General features: G+C 32.6%; 2 protein-coding genes across 14 annotated transcripts; one reads left to right on the forward strand and one right to left on the reverse strand.

Moving 5' to 3' along the window:
* Positions 1-3,732: 3,732 nt before the first annotated feature.
* On the reverse strand, positions 3,733-8,411 carry LOC114750207 (sucrose-phosphatase 1-like). 13 transcript variants are annotated; one of them, XM_028938805.1, is made up of 9 exons: positions 8,294-8,411; positions 7,842-7,924; positions 7,455-7,754; positions 7,093-7,194; positions 6,771-6,965; positions 6,375-6,659; positions 5,375-5,561; positions 4,497-4,543; positions 3,733-4,386 (listed from the first exon to the last, which is right to left on the reverse strand). In XM_028938805.1, exons 2-9 carry the CDS (start codon positions 7,899-7,901, stop codon positions 4,162-4,164), a joined length of 1,401 nt encoding a protein of 466 aa, XP_028794638.1. In that variant the 5' UTR covers positions 7,902-7,924; positions 8,294-8,411; the 3' UTR covers positions 3,733-4,161. The 13 variants fall into 13 exon arrangements, with proteins under 13 accessions (XP_028794638.1, XP_028794612.1, XP_028794601.1 ...); XM_028938779.1 differs by having other exon boundaries at positions 7,842-7,956; XM_028938768.1 differs by having other exon boundaries at positions 7,842-7,990.
* A 6,849-nt stretch (positions 8,412-15,260) lies between these two features.
* LOC114750198 (very-long-chain enoyl-CoA reductase) lies at positions 15,261-17,643 on the forward strand. The gene is made up of 2 exons (XM_028938749.1): positions 15,261-15,636; positions 17,123-17,643. The coding sequence occupies exons 1-2, from the start codon at positions 15,295-15,297 to the stop codon at positions 17,591-17,593; spliced, it is 813 nt and encodes a 270-aa protein (XP_028794582.1). The 5' UTR covers positions 15,261-15,294; the 3' UTR covers positions 17,594-17,643.
* Positions 17,644-17,900: the final 257 nt, after the last annotated feature.

Consider the following 17,900-nt stretch of genomic DNA (forward strand, 5'->3'; position numbering starts at 1 on the left):
ACTTCAGTATAACGGTTAACAACTTTTGTAACCCTATTAACAATTTCAGTATAGCGGTTAACAATAGGTTTTTGAGTTTGTTAAAGGCATTTTTGAAGTTATAAAAATGCCACTTTCTGAATTTTTCGAAAAACTTATTGTTAACTGCTATATCAAAGTTGTTAACCGTTATATTGGAGTTGTAAAAATTTTAAAAAAAACGTAATTGTTAACGTTATACTGAAGTTGAAAATTTTTATAATTTCAGTATAACGGTTAACAACTTTTATATTGCTATTAACAACTTTAATATAGCAATTAACAAGTTTTTTGAGAAATTCAACAAGCTCCGGTGACTGGAAATAATTTTTTTTTGAAAATTTTTACAACTTCAGTATAACGGTTAACAACTTTTGTAACTCTATTAACAACTTCAGTATAGCAGTTAACAACAGATTTTTCAAAAAAATTCAAAAAGTGGCATTTTTATAACTTCAGTAATGCTTTTAACAAACTCAAAAACCTGTTGTTAACCACTATACTGAAGTTGTTAATAAGGTTATAAAAGTTGTTAACTGTTATACTGAAGTTGTAAAAATTTTCAAAAAAAATTGTTTTCCTCTGCCGGAGCTTCGGTGACCAATTATTGAATTTTTCAAAAAATCTGTTGTTAACTAATATAATAAAGTTGTTAATAGCGTTACAAAAGTTGTTAACGTTTATATTGGAGTTGTAAAAATTTTCAAAAAAATTGTTTCCGATCACCGGAGTTTGTTGAATTTCCCAGAAAACCTGTTGTTAATTGTTATACTGAAGTTGTTAATAGAGTTACAAAAGTTGTTAACTGTTATACTGAAGTTGTAAAAATTTTCCAAAAAAAAATGTTTTCCTCCACCGGAGCTCCGGCGACCAATTGTTGGATTTTTCGAAAAATCTGGTATTAATTGATATACTAAAGTTGTTAATAGCGTTACAAAAGTTGTTAATTGTTATATTGAAGTTGTAAAAATTTTCAAAAAAATTGTTTCTAGTCGCCGGAGTTTGTTGAATTTTCCAGAAAACCTGTTGTTAATTACTATACTAAAGTTGTTAATAGAGTTACAAAAGTTGTTAACCGTTATACTGAAGTTGTAAAAATTTTCAAAAAAAAAAAAGTTTTCCTCCACCGGAGCTCCGGCGACCAATTGTTGAATTTTTCGAAAAATCTGGTGTTAACTGATATACTAAAGTTGTTAATAGCGTTACAAAAGTTGTTAATTGTTATATTGAAGTTGTAAAAATTTTCAAAAAAATTGTTTCCAATCGCCGGAGTTTGTTGAATTTCCCATAAAACCTGTTGTTAATTGCTATATTGAAGTTGTTAATAACGTTACAAAAGTTGTTAACGGTTATATTGAAGTTGTAAAAATTTTCAAAAAAATTGTTTCCGGTTGCCGGAGTTTGTTGAATTTTCCAGAAAAGCTGTTGTTAATTGCTATATTAAAGTTGTTAATAGCGTTACAAAAGTTGTTAACGGTTATATTGAAGTTGTAAAAATTTTCAAAAAAATTGTTTCCGGTCGCCGGAGTTTGTTGAATTTCCCAGAAAAGTTGTTGTTAATTGCTATATTAAAGTTGTTAATAGCGTTACAAAAGTTGTTAACGGTTATATTGAAGTTGTAAAAATTTTCAAAAAAATTGTTTCTGGTCGCCGGAGTTTGTTGAATTTTCCAGAAAAGCTGTTGTTAATTGCTATACTGAAGTTGTTAATAGCTTTACAAAAGTTGTTGTTATATTGAAGTTGTAAAAGTTTTCAAAAAAAAAGAATTTCCGAGCGACGAAGCTCCGGTGACCAATTGTCGGCGGGTCACCGGAGCTCCGGTGACCGGCCGGTAGGGGCTGTGATATTTTAAAAATAATATTTAAAATGAAGGGCAATTTGGTCTTTTCCTTTCACATAATAATCCCAATTTGATCTCATGGTACCAAAACGGGATTGCTGAAATTAGCCGGACGTTTTTGGGATTCTGGAGTTAAAGTTGCATTTTTCTGTCTTTTTTCCTAATTTGAATTCTCTTTTGGTTTTTACTAAAATCAGCATCAGAGTCATTTCATAAAATTTTAAAATCTTTCTTCAATTCATGTGACCTGATTAGGATTTTAACAAATTATGAATTTGAGTTATTTGTATATTTTTTAAGGGATTTCCATTTATTTTTTGCTAATAATTCCTATAATTGCATCATTAGAATTAATATCTTCAGTATAAGATAGGAAAATATTTACATCAAGTTTTTAATATTCATTATCTCAAATTCTTCAATCATACAATCACTTGCATTTTAAAATTAAAGATGACTATTGAGTCACCAAATTTCATTAACATTATGATACAAAAAATTATGAGTTAACTTGTTATCTTTGACTACGGTCATTCATAATTTTTATATAGCTAACTTTTGTTTAACAAATAACAAAGCTACTCTTTTAGATCTTTCACAACTTCTATATAATCATTGACTTTTTTTATATTCTATATCATCATTGACTTTATTTAATTAGATATTAACAATTTTCGTTTAGAAATTCAGCAATCATGATTTTTAAATTTCAAACTTTTTAAAATAAATAAATGAGGTGTTCATAGCTTTTTGCCTTCAGGCCCTCATCTCGACGTGAATCGGCCCCTTACCTGTGATGAAGAAGACATATTCTACTACGAAAGTTATTAACTAATAAAATATAGTCAATATCCTTCCGGTCTTAAATATAACACCCTTATAATAAGGGTCTTATATTTAGGACCGAAAGAATACTTATATAAAATTTGTGAATTGTCATGAAAAAACAGTTTTATTGCTGGCTAAACAAAATTGTTAATAACACATGAGATTTAGTTGAAGCCCATATAAAAATTGTGAAGAACCTAAAGAGTGGCATTGTTAAATAAAAGCTATTAATAGCTCATGTAATATAGCCAATAAACATATAAAGTTGTAAATGACATGAAAAAGTAATTTTATCTCAATTCTTAAACTTCAGACCATAATAACAAATTTTTAATGCATTTTTTCAATTTGAGAATAGAATTTAACAAGTCGTCGTTGCAATTTAAAAATTTAAAAACTTGAGAAAATGAGAAAAAAAATCATGTATTTAGAAAATTCTCAATCTCTAAACTTTAGCTGGTAATAATAAATTTTCAATTCATTTTACTAATTTTGAAATAAAAATTATAAATAGGGGCATTTATATCTTTTTGCTTGAATTTCCAAATGTCAGTTTAGAATTTTACACTTTTCTAGGATTATACTAATTCAGGTAGCTTTCGACGAAATTAACATTTTCCAGGTTTTTCATTTGTCATTTTCCCTTTTTTGACATAAAAGCTCTTATTTTTTACTTATAACTATTAACAACTATTATTTTAGAATTAGCAACTTTAACTAGGAAAATGACAACGCAACTCCAGTAGGAAACTTCATAACATTAGTTGTTAATTTCTAGTGCTACAATGGTTAATCCTAAACAAGACGGTTTTCAATGGAGTTATTGATAAAAGAAAAAGTCACTATTTTTTATACTGAAATACTAAATAGGTTAATATTAAGGTTGTTATTAAACTTTAGCAGTAACAATAGAAAATTAACAACTCTACTATAAAAAAATTGACATCGAAGCATACTAAATAAGTTAATATTAAAGTCGCTAGCGCGCACTCATATTTATAAATTGGCCTTAATGGTCTGTTCTCCCTGTCAAGGCTGTAACATTCGATAGCATATAACTTTTGTACATAAAAAGAAAACAACTTTCATTATGCATAAGACATACGACAAGTAGTTAATATATTAGCATATAAAGATGGTTGAGTAATGAAATGATGTCATCATATGAGTAGAAACTTGAGGGAACTATACAATCGATATTGCCCTTCTGTTCTGAGACTCCTACTCTCTTTCCCTAGTATCAATATCCTCTATCCTCTGAAAATCCAAGACTGGAGGCAACAGAGGGATCATGCTCAGACTTGGAAGAGATTGTCAATGTTGAGAATAGAATGGCATTGAGGTGGCAAACGTCATAGGTCATTGAGGGGATTGGAGGACGAATACAAGCGGGAGGTGAACGTGTAATTGAAGTTGCATCTCGATAACATATTTTTATTGGTGTACTGTATTCAAGACCAGGGCTTCATAAAGGATCATTGGTCTTTCACTGTCATTTCTGAATTCCAAGGTCTTCTTTTGACATTAATGTTATGGATAGATAGGTCCCTGATTGTCGTTTCCCAATAAAATGTTATGAAGTTAAATGATGATCTAGATAAGCCAAGTCTTGTCATTTTGTCCTGAACAATCCAACCAAGTCTGATGCAAGTGCATCCATGTAAACTCATCTGGTGCATCAACCTGCAAAACTCCGAATGCTGTCAGGGCAGAAAATAATTACTGATATAAAAAAAAAAACCATATGATAAGCAAAGTTTCAAACAAAAAAGGGGATCACATTTTAGGAAGGATCTACAACATCCTTTACCTTTGAATTCATTAAAACTTTTGTTGAGCAGCCTTGCAATTCATTCCCTGATTCAAAACGACAATGGATTGATCAGAGTAACTATCAGTGGAAGGAAAATGATGTAAAAATTAAATGCTGAAAAAAAATTCAAACACAAGACCTGTAAATTGAAAATTTATCAAACATTGTGACAATAATGATTTAGGTTACGCGGAGGCAGTGTGAGCATGATGAATGACTTTCATGAGTTAGTTCCTAGGCCCTTCAGTTCCTTTTTCTATTGGATGCATTTTAGACTGAAGCAATATATTTCACTTGTGGCCTTCATTGTCATGTTTCCTTCATTAGCCAACCTGCAGACATTCTTGCCAAAGGACTACCTGGTGTTTTCTTGCAGACTTAACCATCAACCTTGCCATGGAAGATATCTTGAGAAGGAGTGTTAGGATTGTAAAAAATGCAATTGTTTTAGTTATTTCTTTGGTCTTGTACGTCGTTTGTTGTAACTAGATTAGCCCCCTTTAGCGTGTATAAATATCCATGTAACTGCCTCGTCCGCAATAGAACTGAGAATTTCATACTCTATTTTTGTCAAGAAGCAGACTAGATAGAGCCAAAATGTTACGTAATATTGAAGGCTAGTTAAAGGAAGACTAGGAAGTATGGACCCAAACTAATGTTAGTATACCAGATGTTACAATTTTAAATCACAAAAAACACCTAAACCCAACAACAAGTGCTTCAATAATTCCAGTCTAGTGTTAGAAGTTCAATCATTCACGATAATTAGAAAGCACCCAAAAAAACGAAACAAGATGCCATCATGAAATGATAAATGGAGAGATAAAGATATAAAAATCACCACTAAGCAAAGTACTATACTAAATATCTCTCACCACATAATTCCCACTTGTCAAATTTGACCTGCCATGATCCCAAACTAATCTCTGCAAAAGACACGCGATCCACCCAGACTTGAAAGCGTATTCCTTGCTTGTCCCCATACAATTTCTCAAAGGCATCTAAGATTTGGTGCCTATTTTGTTCAACTCCTGATGGATGGACAAAACTTCCTGCGTGATGCTAGAGAAAAGCGCAGACATTCAAATGTAACTCTTCAAATCAATGGGAGGAGACCAGAGATTCATAGCAAAGTTATTTAAGAATGCCACCATAAAAAAAGTAACGTGACAATGTACATGCAATATTGATTTCTCACCCACCCTTTCTCAATCAAGAGTTTCTATATAACGTGGCTATAAACTACATGGGTTACAGCCTTACAGGAGAGGTGAAAGATAATATCACAGTGAAAATGCAAAATTGATTTTCTCCCCTACCTGTCTCAACCAAGATTTCTAAATATTAGGTTGTTACAGGAGAGATAAAAATCTGCAATTCATAGACCAGATATCAAAAGCAAATTCATAAGCTTTGTTACTCATGTAATTGAGCGGGATCTTTTGGTCAATAATTTATCTAAAGATTTGGCTATTGATGGAGCACAATGATGCTATGTAATCCAAACAACTAATCCCATTTATTGGGATAAGGATTGTTTGTTGTCGTTGTCGTTATTGTTTCTCATGTAATTCTTCAATTGGTTTTTAACCCCAAAAAAAAAAAAAAAACAGAGAGAGAGAGAAAAGGAAAAAAAGAATTTCATTTTTCTTTTCTAACCTGATTCAAACTTATTTTTCTATATTTCTTTTTTACATTTTGAGACTATAGTTCCCCCCCCCCCCTTCCCAATTTCTGTATTTCTACATTATAATGAATATATAATCCTAATGCCTCATTTTAACTAGCTGTGCATATAAGGAATTCAGCTTACTTAATGCAAACCATACAAGCAAAATTCAGCAATTCAAAATATAAAAATGAGATTAAACTTACAAAGGTTGATTTTACAGTTTGCATTTTCTGCTCAGAATTCTCAATTTCTCCACACCGCCATCTCTCATAAAATATGTAAAGCTTCACTACTTCGTGCCCAGGATTAAAAGGTTTTTCAACTGACTTCTCAGTAATATCCCTTGGAGACACACTTGGACCTACTGAAAAGTTACCAATGGCTTCAATAATACCCGCTGAACATCTCCCAGTTGCATGAATTATTTTTGGGTTGCTCTTTGCATTGTCTGCATACCACTGAAGCAGTTCCTCCAGTGAATTACCGACCTGCAAATTCAAGAAATAGACAATGGTTATTCACCTTACAACTACAATAAACAGAAAAATGAGCAAGATTTAAATTACGGTGACCTAAGTCATTGTTAACACATTACAGACCATGACACCATAGACATCAGGTACACTGAAAAGTTCAGCATCATTTCCTGAGTCTCCACAGACAAGAGTGTTGACTGGTCCCTTGCCATCAGCTTTGAATTTTTCAAGTAAGTAGGTAAGGGCCTGTCCTTTGCCAGCACCTTGGGGCAATATGTCCAGAGCAGTACCATTGCTATAAAGTATTTTCACATCTAACTGAGAAAGAACACATGAATATCAGATTAATATAAAAATAGTCTCATGCATTGATATTTAGGTAAAGCTATGAAAACGACGTGAAAGAAATTTTGTCATAATGATAGTTTATGAGCTTTGATTTTACCCTGCGTTTTTCTAGACATTTGGAGAGACCAAGAATGACTTCCGAGGCCTTTCCTTTTTCAACATAAAAGCTAACTTTGTGTGGTCGATTCTCTGTTTCAGGCTGCGGTTAAACCAGAAAATTGAAACATTGACAAATATTACACGAAAACCCATTGTCTCAAATGATGACTGATCAAATATGTGATCATACATTCCCTCATAACAAAATTTTATCAACTAGAATGAGCCCGCGTCAAAATACATGACCTGAAAGTAATTTATACATATGCATGCATTTCTATAACAACATCAAAACTACAGGTTTGGTTAAGTTAAATTTATATATTTGATTATCAAAAAAATTATAGGCTAGAAACATACTTGGGGAATTAGTTCAGGAAACTTGGCCGTTTCTTGTGTAATGGCTTTTCTGTCCCAGTTATTATCCAGATATCGTTTCCAGTCATCATCTGGCACCATGGATTCACCATAAGCAATCTCAGTACCCACAGACATGATTGTTATATCAGGGGTCAATAATGGTTTCTCCTTTCTTAACCTTCTGTAACTTGGAGGTGATCTACCAGTGGAGAAAACAAGCAGAGAATTGTGCCGGTAACTGGCTTCCCATAGCGCATTGAACCTGAGAAGGGCTAAGTTTCCAGGATCATCATGGTCTACCTGCAGTAAAATCAACAGTTAATTCCGGATTGCATCCCAAGCATCAGCAGAAGACGGACCATCAATAAAACTAAGCGTGTCATTTACCATAGTGCCATCAAGATCAGAAACTATCACGAGACTGGGAGGATCATTGAGGCGATCCATAAGTTTCTTTCTGGGGTTCACAACTGAAATTCCCCAATGGCTAACTGATAAGAATCTTCACCGATGCACAATCAGAAAGTCACCACTTGCTACAATAAATATCACATTCTTTCTTGACCAGCAAAATAAATGTCATGTTGTAGTTACAAAGGCTAAGGATCTTGATATCACTCAACAAGATTTAATAATTAAGTCGATCGCGCCTATAAAAGTTTAAAAAGAAAATGCATTCCCGTTCAAGTTTTAAGAATCATATTTCCTATTTAAAAGTGAAGTTATTGCAACGGAAAGGGACAAATTCCTCGACAAACAAAAGCACAAAGCAAGTATTGAGAAACAGAGAGAGAAACGGAGATTGGAAATACAAGGCACAGAGCAAGTCAGCAAACAACTTCGAAATGTTGCAGAAGACGCCAATAAGAGGAAACGGAGAAGAAATTGCCTCTTCACTTCACCGGGCCAATCCGAAATTGGGTGTGTTTTGTGCCCAAGGAATCAGACCCACCGCGCACGTATCACACGAAAAAATAAGTCCAATTTCGTTAGTCTTTTGTACATATTCATCTGCGACCGGTTTCTCTCCGCTGCTCACTCCACGTGCTGCGCCTCCTTTACCCTAAAACGACGTCGCTTCCTTGGTAATATCACCACATCCACTGCTCTTTGCCTGTGTGCGCGGTCCACAGACTGCACAGTGAAGCATCTAAGTACTCAACTAGTTGCATAGCAAGCATCACTGTCCCAAAGCAATATGTGATATAAAATAATTAGTACTTCCAATTTAAATAATCTAAATAAGTTTAAAAAATTAGTTAAATTAGTTATTTATAATAATTAGGTATTGTCTTTCTAAAATACCTTGCTAATCACGTGTAATAGCTAGAACTATCATTTGATGAAATATTCAACATGTGTAACTGTTACAGAGACTAAACATAGATAAATATGAGGGACAAGTGAATTGAAATATTATATTTAGGATTAAATTAAATATCAAACTAGCTTTTATACTAAGAGGGTGTTTGGATGAAACCAAACCATGGTTTGAAGAATAGCTTGTGGAGAATAGATTCTGAAAAAAATAGATTTTGTGAAGAATAGATTTTGTGAAAAAGTGATTCTGAGAAGTGAGAGTGTTTGGATAGTTGTTATCAGAAGCAATTTTTATATGTACAAATTATTAAAAAAAAGTATAAGTTAATATGATAATTACATAAAATATAGATTGTATGATATATTTTAATTTGAAGGAATAAAATTGTTAATAATATATTTTTTACCAACATAATTAATAATACATAAGATAATGTAATTAATAAATAATTAATATGTGTATATTTATTTATAAGATATAAGATTAGATATGTTTATAAAAAATTAATTAAGGGGTGTTAAAGTCATATTATTGTTGAGATTTATTCTAATAGGTACAATCATACTCTCCAATTTGAGTCAGAAGCAGAATGGATTCACTTCTCCTGAAACCATGGTTTTGGGTTCCAAAACCATGGTTTCAAATAATTTGTGCCTGTTTGGGTTGTTTTTTCCCAAACCATGGTTTGAGTCTCCAAACCATAGTTTGACCTGCTATCCAAACAGGGCCTAAGGATTGAAAGTAGTATATGATAACATGATTATTAATAAATTTTTCCATTTTAACTAAAAATTGAAATATAAAAATATTAATGATTAACAATAGTTATAGAACACATGTTGCTTCCTCCAGTTATTAATATAGTAACTAGAAAACTAATTTATAAATGTTTAAAAAATTAACTAAGTTATGTAAAAAAAAAAAAAGAGTGTGTTAATTATATGTAAAAAATGTGTGTTAATTTTCCTAACATATCACTTTTTAAATATCATTTGCATTGAACTATTGCTGGATATATCCATTCAAGAGGAATTGTTTAAAAAAAAATTAAAAATTATGTTTAGAAGATAAAGTATATTAATGTCTTATATTTAGAAATAAAAATAAACCCTTTTAATTAACTCCTATATTTATAAACAAGGGGAACACCGTGTAGGGATTGTTTGAGAAAAAGAAGTTAGAGATTTAGAAGATAAAATATATTAATGTATTATATTTATTATATTCAGAATAAAAATAAACCCTCTAATTAACCCCTATATTTATAAACAAGGAGGACATTATGTATTATGTTGAGTGTACTTAGTGAGGAGTCTTCATCAAGAAAGTTAAATATCTCATGGATATGCCTATTCCTTTGCAGTGTCTCATACCAAATGTTTTCTAAAGTTTTATGTAACATATTGAAGGTAGTTGTTCCTAAGCTGATTTCTCCTTCCAGAGTGCATTCCTTAAAGATAGATTAACCTCTGACAACATTTTGATGGTGGCAGACCTTATCCATCAGATTGACAATGCTAGGAAAGAAAGGAAGAAACTTCTTTTGAAGTTGGATTCCTCAGAGGCTTTTGATGAGCTTTCTTGGATTTTGTTGAAGCCATTCTAATTAGAATGTGTTTTCCCTTAAAGTGCATCCTACTTATTATACAATGTGTATCTACAATCCAATATAATATTTTGTTTAATGGCATACTCACCCAACCAATCTTTCTATCAAATGGAATTAAACAAGTGAATCCACTTTCACCACATCTCTTCCTTTGGTGGCTAATATTCTCTCTTGCTTGCTCTTGTATAGTGAGACGTCGGGTGCTCTTCACAATGTTAAAATTTGTAAGGACCCTTTTCCTACCTCCCATTTGCCATATCCTAATGATTCCACCATTTTCTTTGAATGTAATAAATCCAATATCAATGAACTGGCCAAAATCCTCAAAACTTTCCACCTTAGATCTAGACAAGAAATTAACAAAGATAAATCTTCTATCCTATTCTCTCCTAATGTTTCAGATGAGCTCCACAGGAAATACCTTGGTATATGGATATCAAGTTCTCTAAATGTTTTGGAAAATAGCTTGGTATATGGATAGATTTTGGTAAGCACAAATATCCTATCTATAGGTAAGTTATAAATGCCATAGACAGCTTCATGGAAATCCAAGCTTCTCTTTCAAGCTTTACGATTAACTCTAATAAAATATGCAATCTCTACATCCAATATTCACGTGCTCTCTTACACAAAACTTCCCAAAAAGGTGTGCAACATCATTGATGGTAGAGTTGTTAATTTCTTTTGGGTTTATGATCATCAAAAGCGAAGAAGACGCTTAGTTAAAAAAAAAATCCGCTTTTTACTTCTTCAAGTAACGGTGGCTGGGTTTTAGATCTATGCACCATATGAGCCTTTCTCTTTTGGCCAAACAAATCTGGAGAGTTTTATCAACTGAACCTCACTCTCTTCTTGCCAGCATTATAAGAACAAAATAGGAAAAATCATAAAAAAAGACTGCTGAAATAGAAAAATTACACACAGAGACTCGTTCATAAAAATTATTGTCACAACCCATTTTAATTATGTCATGAGTCCCTATTTAAAAATTTTCTAATTCGGCGGTCTTTTTTCACGATTTTCCCAACAAAATATTTAGATACTTCATGAGGTTGTTAGCTGAAAAAAACCATGTAATGCTTCTTGGTTATGGAAAGGAATTTCCGAATAATCGAACCTCATTTTTCAACATCTTTAACGACAGGTTGGCTTGGGGAATTCTATTCCACAAGATCATAATCTCTAGTGGCCTATGGCTTATCAATCATTGCCTACAAATCTTCATATTCATAAGGTTTTAGATCTTTTTCCAATAACCCAAATGGTTGGCTTTGTCCTCCGTAGAATATGTCTCTAGTTAGATCCATATACTCTCGGGGATAGTTGATAACATTCTTAAAACCCTGATTTCAATTCATAATATCAAGGATGAGTTTTATTGGAAATGCGATGTCTCTGGTGAATATAGCATTAGGTAAGGCCACACTTTTCTCTATTCAAAATGCTATGATTAGACAGGCTACTCTTATGAAACTATGAGAATTTATATGGATGATTACATTGCCTCATAAACAACTCTTAATTCATTTAGAAACTTATCCATTATGTTACACTCCTCCGGTCCTAAATATAAAACTATTATATTAGTGTGTATAAGGGTTTTATATTTAGAACCGGAAGAATAACTTTTTTTTTTTGAACTACGACAATATATTAAAAGATAAAGTTCAAATATTATAAACGGTTAGATAAAATCCGTTATGTTTTAACTAGTGGAGAGGTTTTAAAGAAACACCACTTAAATGTCTAAATAAGCGGTGATTTCTGTTGTCAACAGAGAAACTATTGATTATCTTTTTGCACTTGCTGATATACACACGCTATTTGGTCTGCACTATCCCTTCGTTCTGCTAATATTTATATCCAAGGTTTTCTTGCAAGGCTTCCTCAATGTACTGCAACATCCACTTTTAAGGGCAATTTTACAATGTTGAAGGGCATTGTTATCTTAATAAACCTCGCATGAATTAAATGAAATGTGGCTCTTCATAGAGGCTAACCAAACAATTCAGAATAAGTAATTCAAGATTTTTTAGGCTATTTTTAATACCTAACTGAAATATGTAATCAAAAGATCTTACAAGCAATTCTAAAACCTGCTCTTACCTCTTTTCTACCCAATCACGACTTTCGCAACATTCTCATATCAACATGGGAGTGGACAATGTGCATGTGAAAAGTTAAGATTTGAAGACGTATCTCTTGTATTACTACAATTTTTCCGAAGCGGAATGTCTCCATTGCACGGTGTCTTCACTTCCTCTCCATCTAAATAAAACGACACTGTCTTGCAAATTTTCAGCAATCCAACATCTCTTATATAGGGCCTGTTTGGAAGGGCTTAAAAAATTCTCTATAAACACGTTTCACGTAAACTGAAACAAAACTCTTCTTACATATTTGCCTTGTATCTCACAAATCACTATTGAAAAGTTATTTATAAGTTACTTATAAGCTGTCCCAAACAGGTCCATATATAGTTACACTGTTTTGCTGCGGAATGTTATACTAGTATATTAAAAAGAAAAACAATTTATCGCCATCGCCCACATTTCATCATCATTTGGGGAGGCAAGATTCCCTTCATAAGATATGATACTCACTTACCCCCAGCCGGTGAACCCCATTGGGTTTTATTCCCAAAACCATTTCAAATTCCTCCTTCTCACCTTCCCTTTCTTTCACACTTCTATTGTCACATGCCTTCTCTGCTCAATCCTCATATAATAAAATCACTTCCCCAGGTTCGGGTGTGTGCGTCTATACATATATCTCCGTTCGAGTTCCTTCTCCTTCTCCTGCTTAAGGCCGTTTGATGAGTCTTTATTAAAGTCTTGCTGGATGCTAGTTCTTGGGTAACTAGATTCTAGTTTAATTTTTGCATTTTAAAACCTGATACTAAAGATAGTTAATTATTCAAGGTGACTTCCATTCAAATACTCTCTTCACATGATGTTAGGGGGTTTTTCAATATATTATCCCAGCGATTTTTTTTTTCCTGTTTTGGGTTGGGGTTTGCTGAAAGTTGTGTTCTTTTTACATCGCAGGAGAAAGAACTCAAATTTTGCGTACATAAAATATTCACCATAAAGTGAAGTGATACCAAATTATTTGATGGCTTCAACCTTCAGAGTAGAAACCGATCGCTTTGCATGAAAGGATACAAAACGGCGTCGTTTTACTTAAATGGAGAGGAAGTCGAGACAATTTGCGATGGAGACATTCCTTGCCGCAATTCTTCTTGGTTGTAAAGAAATACTACCTCCGGTCCTAATTATAAGAGCCAGTTGACTAATTTGAAGAGATTAAAGAAGTAAGTTGAGTTAGTTATTTATCCTAAATAGGTGTTGTCTTTCCTAAAATAATCTTGCTAGTCAAGTGTATTGACTAGGACTATCATTGTTAGAAGGGTTACTTTAGAAAAAATGTATAAATATGAGAGATAAAGTGGATTGGGGTCTTATATTTAGGATCAAAATAAAAATCAAACAGGATCTTATATTAAGGTAGTATAAACTTTCAGATGGGTAAAACTTCAATATTTATATTCCTGTATGTTTTGCTTTTCCTATTAAGGACTGCTGTTGCATGAGGTTGCTCAAGTTGTGTTAATTTTTTCGACATGCGTAAATCATATTAATGCCATCACATTCAAAAAGAATTTACTCAATGGTCCCTTTGTCCATTTAAAATTTCGTGACATCTTACAAAACAACGTTGATTCTTCTTCAACCTTTTTCTAGCCCCTCTTTCTTTCTTTGTTTTTTTTTTAAAAAGAAAAACTGATGTGATATTAAATCACTTGAGAGATGTTTGGATATATACAAAACTATGATTTTAAAAGTAGTTTTATAGTATACGAAGTAAATATGTGAAGAAATTTATCTCAATTTACGGAAAAGTGTTTTTCAGAAGTACTTTTGGAGTTAGGCAAATATCCCCTTATTCCCATATCCCCTGGCTTCTGCTACTCTAATTTTATTAGTGGTATAATTTTCTACTTTTTAAAAATTGATCCTTTAATTGAAAACAAACAACAACCAATGCTCCCACCATAAATGTTTATAATCTCGTTTGATAGAATTTCAATTGACGGCCAGACAACCACTTGCCTTCCTGCTTTTATAACAGAAGGTCCCATCCGAATTTATTTTTAGTTGTCCTGTATTTTGGTCTTTTTTGGGTGACCCATCTGGTGTGCTAAGCAGACCGTCCGGATTGGCTAATTGTAGGTATCTCGAAGGGAGGAATAGTTGGTCAGGAGATTTAATGTTTTTCATATCCAAATAGACATCGAACCCCGATCTTAATTAAGGAAGGATGAGCTCTTACCGCTCAACCACACATCTTTAGTTACTTTTATTTTGGTCTTAAATATAAGATCAAATCTATTTTGTCTTTTATATTTATCTTTTTTTTTCTTCAAAGTAATCTTTATAATAATGGTAGTTTTAGTCAATACATTTGATTAGTAAGGATATTTTAGAAAAGTTAACATCTATTTATTACAAATAACTAACTTAATTAATTTTTTTAATCTACTTAAATTAGTCAACTAATTTTTATATTAAATAATGAAACTAGTATAATGGATATAAATTGAGATTGACTTGTTAGATTTTATACACATATTAATAATTAAATTATAGTAGTATTATTTCAATCATTATCTCCCTCATTTAAACAATTTAATTACAATTAGATGACTCGTCCTTTGAGCGATGTCCTCATCCGTTTAGCGACGGGTCTACTCTTGCTTCGGTGTAGTAATATGAACATAAACCTTCCGTTTCAAATTCAAGTTGTGCCATAAATGCGTCAATCTGTCACGCGCATTACTTCTCTTCAAGAAGATAGAAGAAGAACCACACACACAGAAAGAAAGTAGAAGCGGGTGGGTGAGGGCGACCATGGCGATTCCCATACCGTCGGCGCTGCTCAACTTCCTGTTTCCGCCGCCTCCTTCTCTCTTTGTTTCGGCCATGTCGGCGATAAGCTTCGTGTCGCTGGCACGCACTGGCTTTGACGAAATCAAAGGAAAGCATTTGCAGTATTCCAAATTCTGGAATACAGATTCCTCGAAGACGAAGAAGAAGAAGATTCAGTTGTCCGGTAGATCGGGGATGCTTCTGCTCTATACTCCGGCGTTTCTTGCCGGCGCTGCTTCTTTCTTCATCTTCCCACATGAGAGTCTCAGAACAACCTTCCTTCAATCTGCTCTAACACTCCATTTCTTCAAGAGGATCTTGGAGGTAACGCCTTCTCTCACTAAAATTTTGAAATGGTATTGTTGTTTATATCTTGAGAAATGGATGATGTTTGCTAAAAATTTACCGTTCTTATTTAATTTATGTTACACACACCCACTTTTATATATATATATATATATATATATATTCTGTTGTGATGTTCGACTGAACCAAATTGATTAAGATTGAACACAATTTAAATAAAGACAGGGTGAAAAATCATTTGGGTTCATCTTTTCTTGAAGAGATTTTAGTTTTTATAATCGTATATTATAGTGGAAATTTCAGATTCTGGGTTTAGTGCTTGTGTAAGAATTTTGTTTGCATATGGATTAGGAAATGATTAATTAAGGTGAAATCTTACTCACATAATTTTAGATAAAGGAGTTTTTCATTTTTTTTGATTTAATTTTTATAGTTAAACAAAGATATAGTTAGAAAAAAAGTAATAAACTAAACATTGAAACTCAAACAATAAAGCTAACATAGATGTCTGGTCCTTTATGTCATTTCATTTTAGTCCCTACTTTCACTTTTTTAATTTTAATACCGTTATTTTGTTTAACAAAAAATGTTGGCTTAGCCGTTAAATGCCAACAAATCATATTTAAATTTTAATCCCTTAATATAATCAAATGAAAACAAATGCTGTTGTGAAATTTTCCGTGTTCAAGGATTATATTAAAATATAAAAATGATTATATTAAAGGGTACTTGTAAATCGCACACCAATAAAGTCTTCGCATAGCAGGATTCGTATTTATGATCTTGTTAGTTATAAACCGACTCCTTACGAATTGGACCATCTCTTACTGGTATGGAAGTCCGGAGAAAAAAGCAGAGGAAACAGCCGATTCCGACCAACAAATGGGTCCTTGATGGAGACCTGTAATCTGCTTTGAAAAAAATGGCGTACAATTCTATCTGAGCACACACTTACACAGTAATATAGGAAAAACGAAAAAATAGCAGGTAAAGTCCGTTCCTCTCCATGTCAGTAGCATCATTAGCTGCCAGTTCAACATCTTTATTATTATTTTTTAGAAGCAATCCTATTTAAGATATTATTAAGTATTAAACATGAACACCTCTTATAACAGAGATTTTAAGCTTGGTTAGTTCTAATGCACATGATTAAAGAAAATGCTTTATGAAAGTCAACACATGTTTGTTACGAATAACTAATTTAACTGATTCTTTGACATTTTCACATTAGTTATTTAGCTGTTATATTGAGAAGTAGATGTAGTATTATTGATTCTGGAATCCCTGTTTCTTAATATCCCCATATTAGTTATCTCATTAATATCTTATTGAGCATCCTTTTCGGCCTTCCTCTACCTCCTCTCAAAGGACTCCATGTAGCACTCTTAAATTTTAATTCTGTGACCATTACACTCTGTTTTATTACTGATTCTGCAATCCCCATTCTTGACTCTGCTTCAGCACATTTTAAAACATGATGTTTTTTTGTTTAACTGGTTTCTAGGTTCTGTTTGTTCACAAATATAGTGGGACTATGGTTCTTGATTCTGTAATGCTCATTACGCTGAGTTATTTCCTGTCCACTGCCACTATGCTCTATGCTCAGCACCTCACACTTGGCCTTCCAGAGCCATCCATTGATCTGAAGAATCTTGGGATTGTGTTGTTTCTCATTGGCATTACTGGAAACTTCTATCACCATTACCTTCTTTCTAAATTGAGAGGAAGTGGTGAAAAGGAATATAAGATACCTGAGGGTGGTTTGTTTGGCCTGGTAGTGTGCCCTCACTATCTTTTTGAGATTATTGGGTTTTATGGGGTTTCCTTCATTTCTCAGACTCTCTATGCTTTCTCCTTCACTCTGGGCACGACTTTCTACTTGATTGGAAGAAGTTGTGCAACTAGGAGATGGTACTTATCCAAGTTTGAAGATTTCCCTCAACATGTTAAGGCTATTATCCCTTTTGTTCTCTGAGCTTGAAATAGTGTGTGCATCATGTATACGACAATATTAGTTTACTTTCAGCAGAATTAAAAAAAAAACTATGTTTCCTTTAAATTTGATTTCATGTTAGTTTTGGTTTTGTACAAAGTGATGCAGGAATAAATCTACTTTTTAAAGTTGCAACACCGTTTTAGGTATAGACATTATATATTAAAATAAAATATTTTGCAAAGTAAGTTTTGAATTTATTTAATCAATAATTTTCAAAAATAAATTAATGAGTTAATAAAATATTATGTTCTAAATAGTATAAAAAGTGAAAGTTAATAATTTTTAT

The sequence above is a fragment of the Neltuma alba genome, unplaced genomic scaffold, assembly GCF_004799145.2.
Source record: "Neltuma alba isolate B1F8T4 unplaced genomic scaffold, ASM479914v2 tig00001074_pilon, whole genome shotgun sequence".
Taxonomy (NCBI): Eukaryota; Viridiplantae; Streptophyta; class Magnoliopsida; order Fabales; family Fabaceae; genus Neltuma; species Neltuma alba.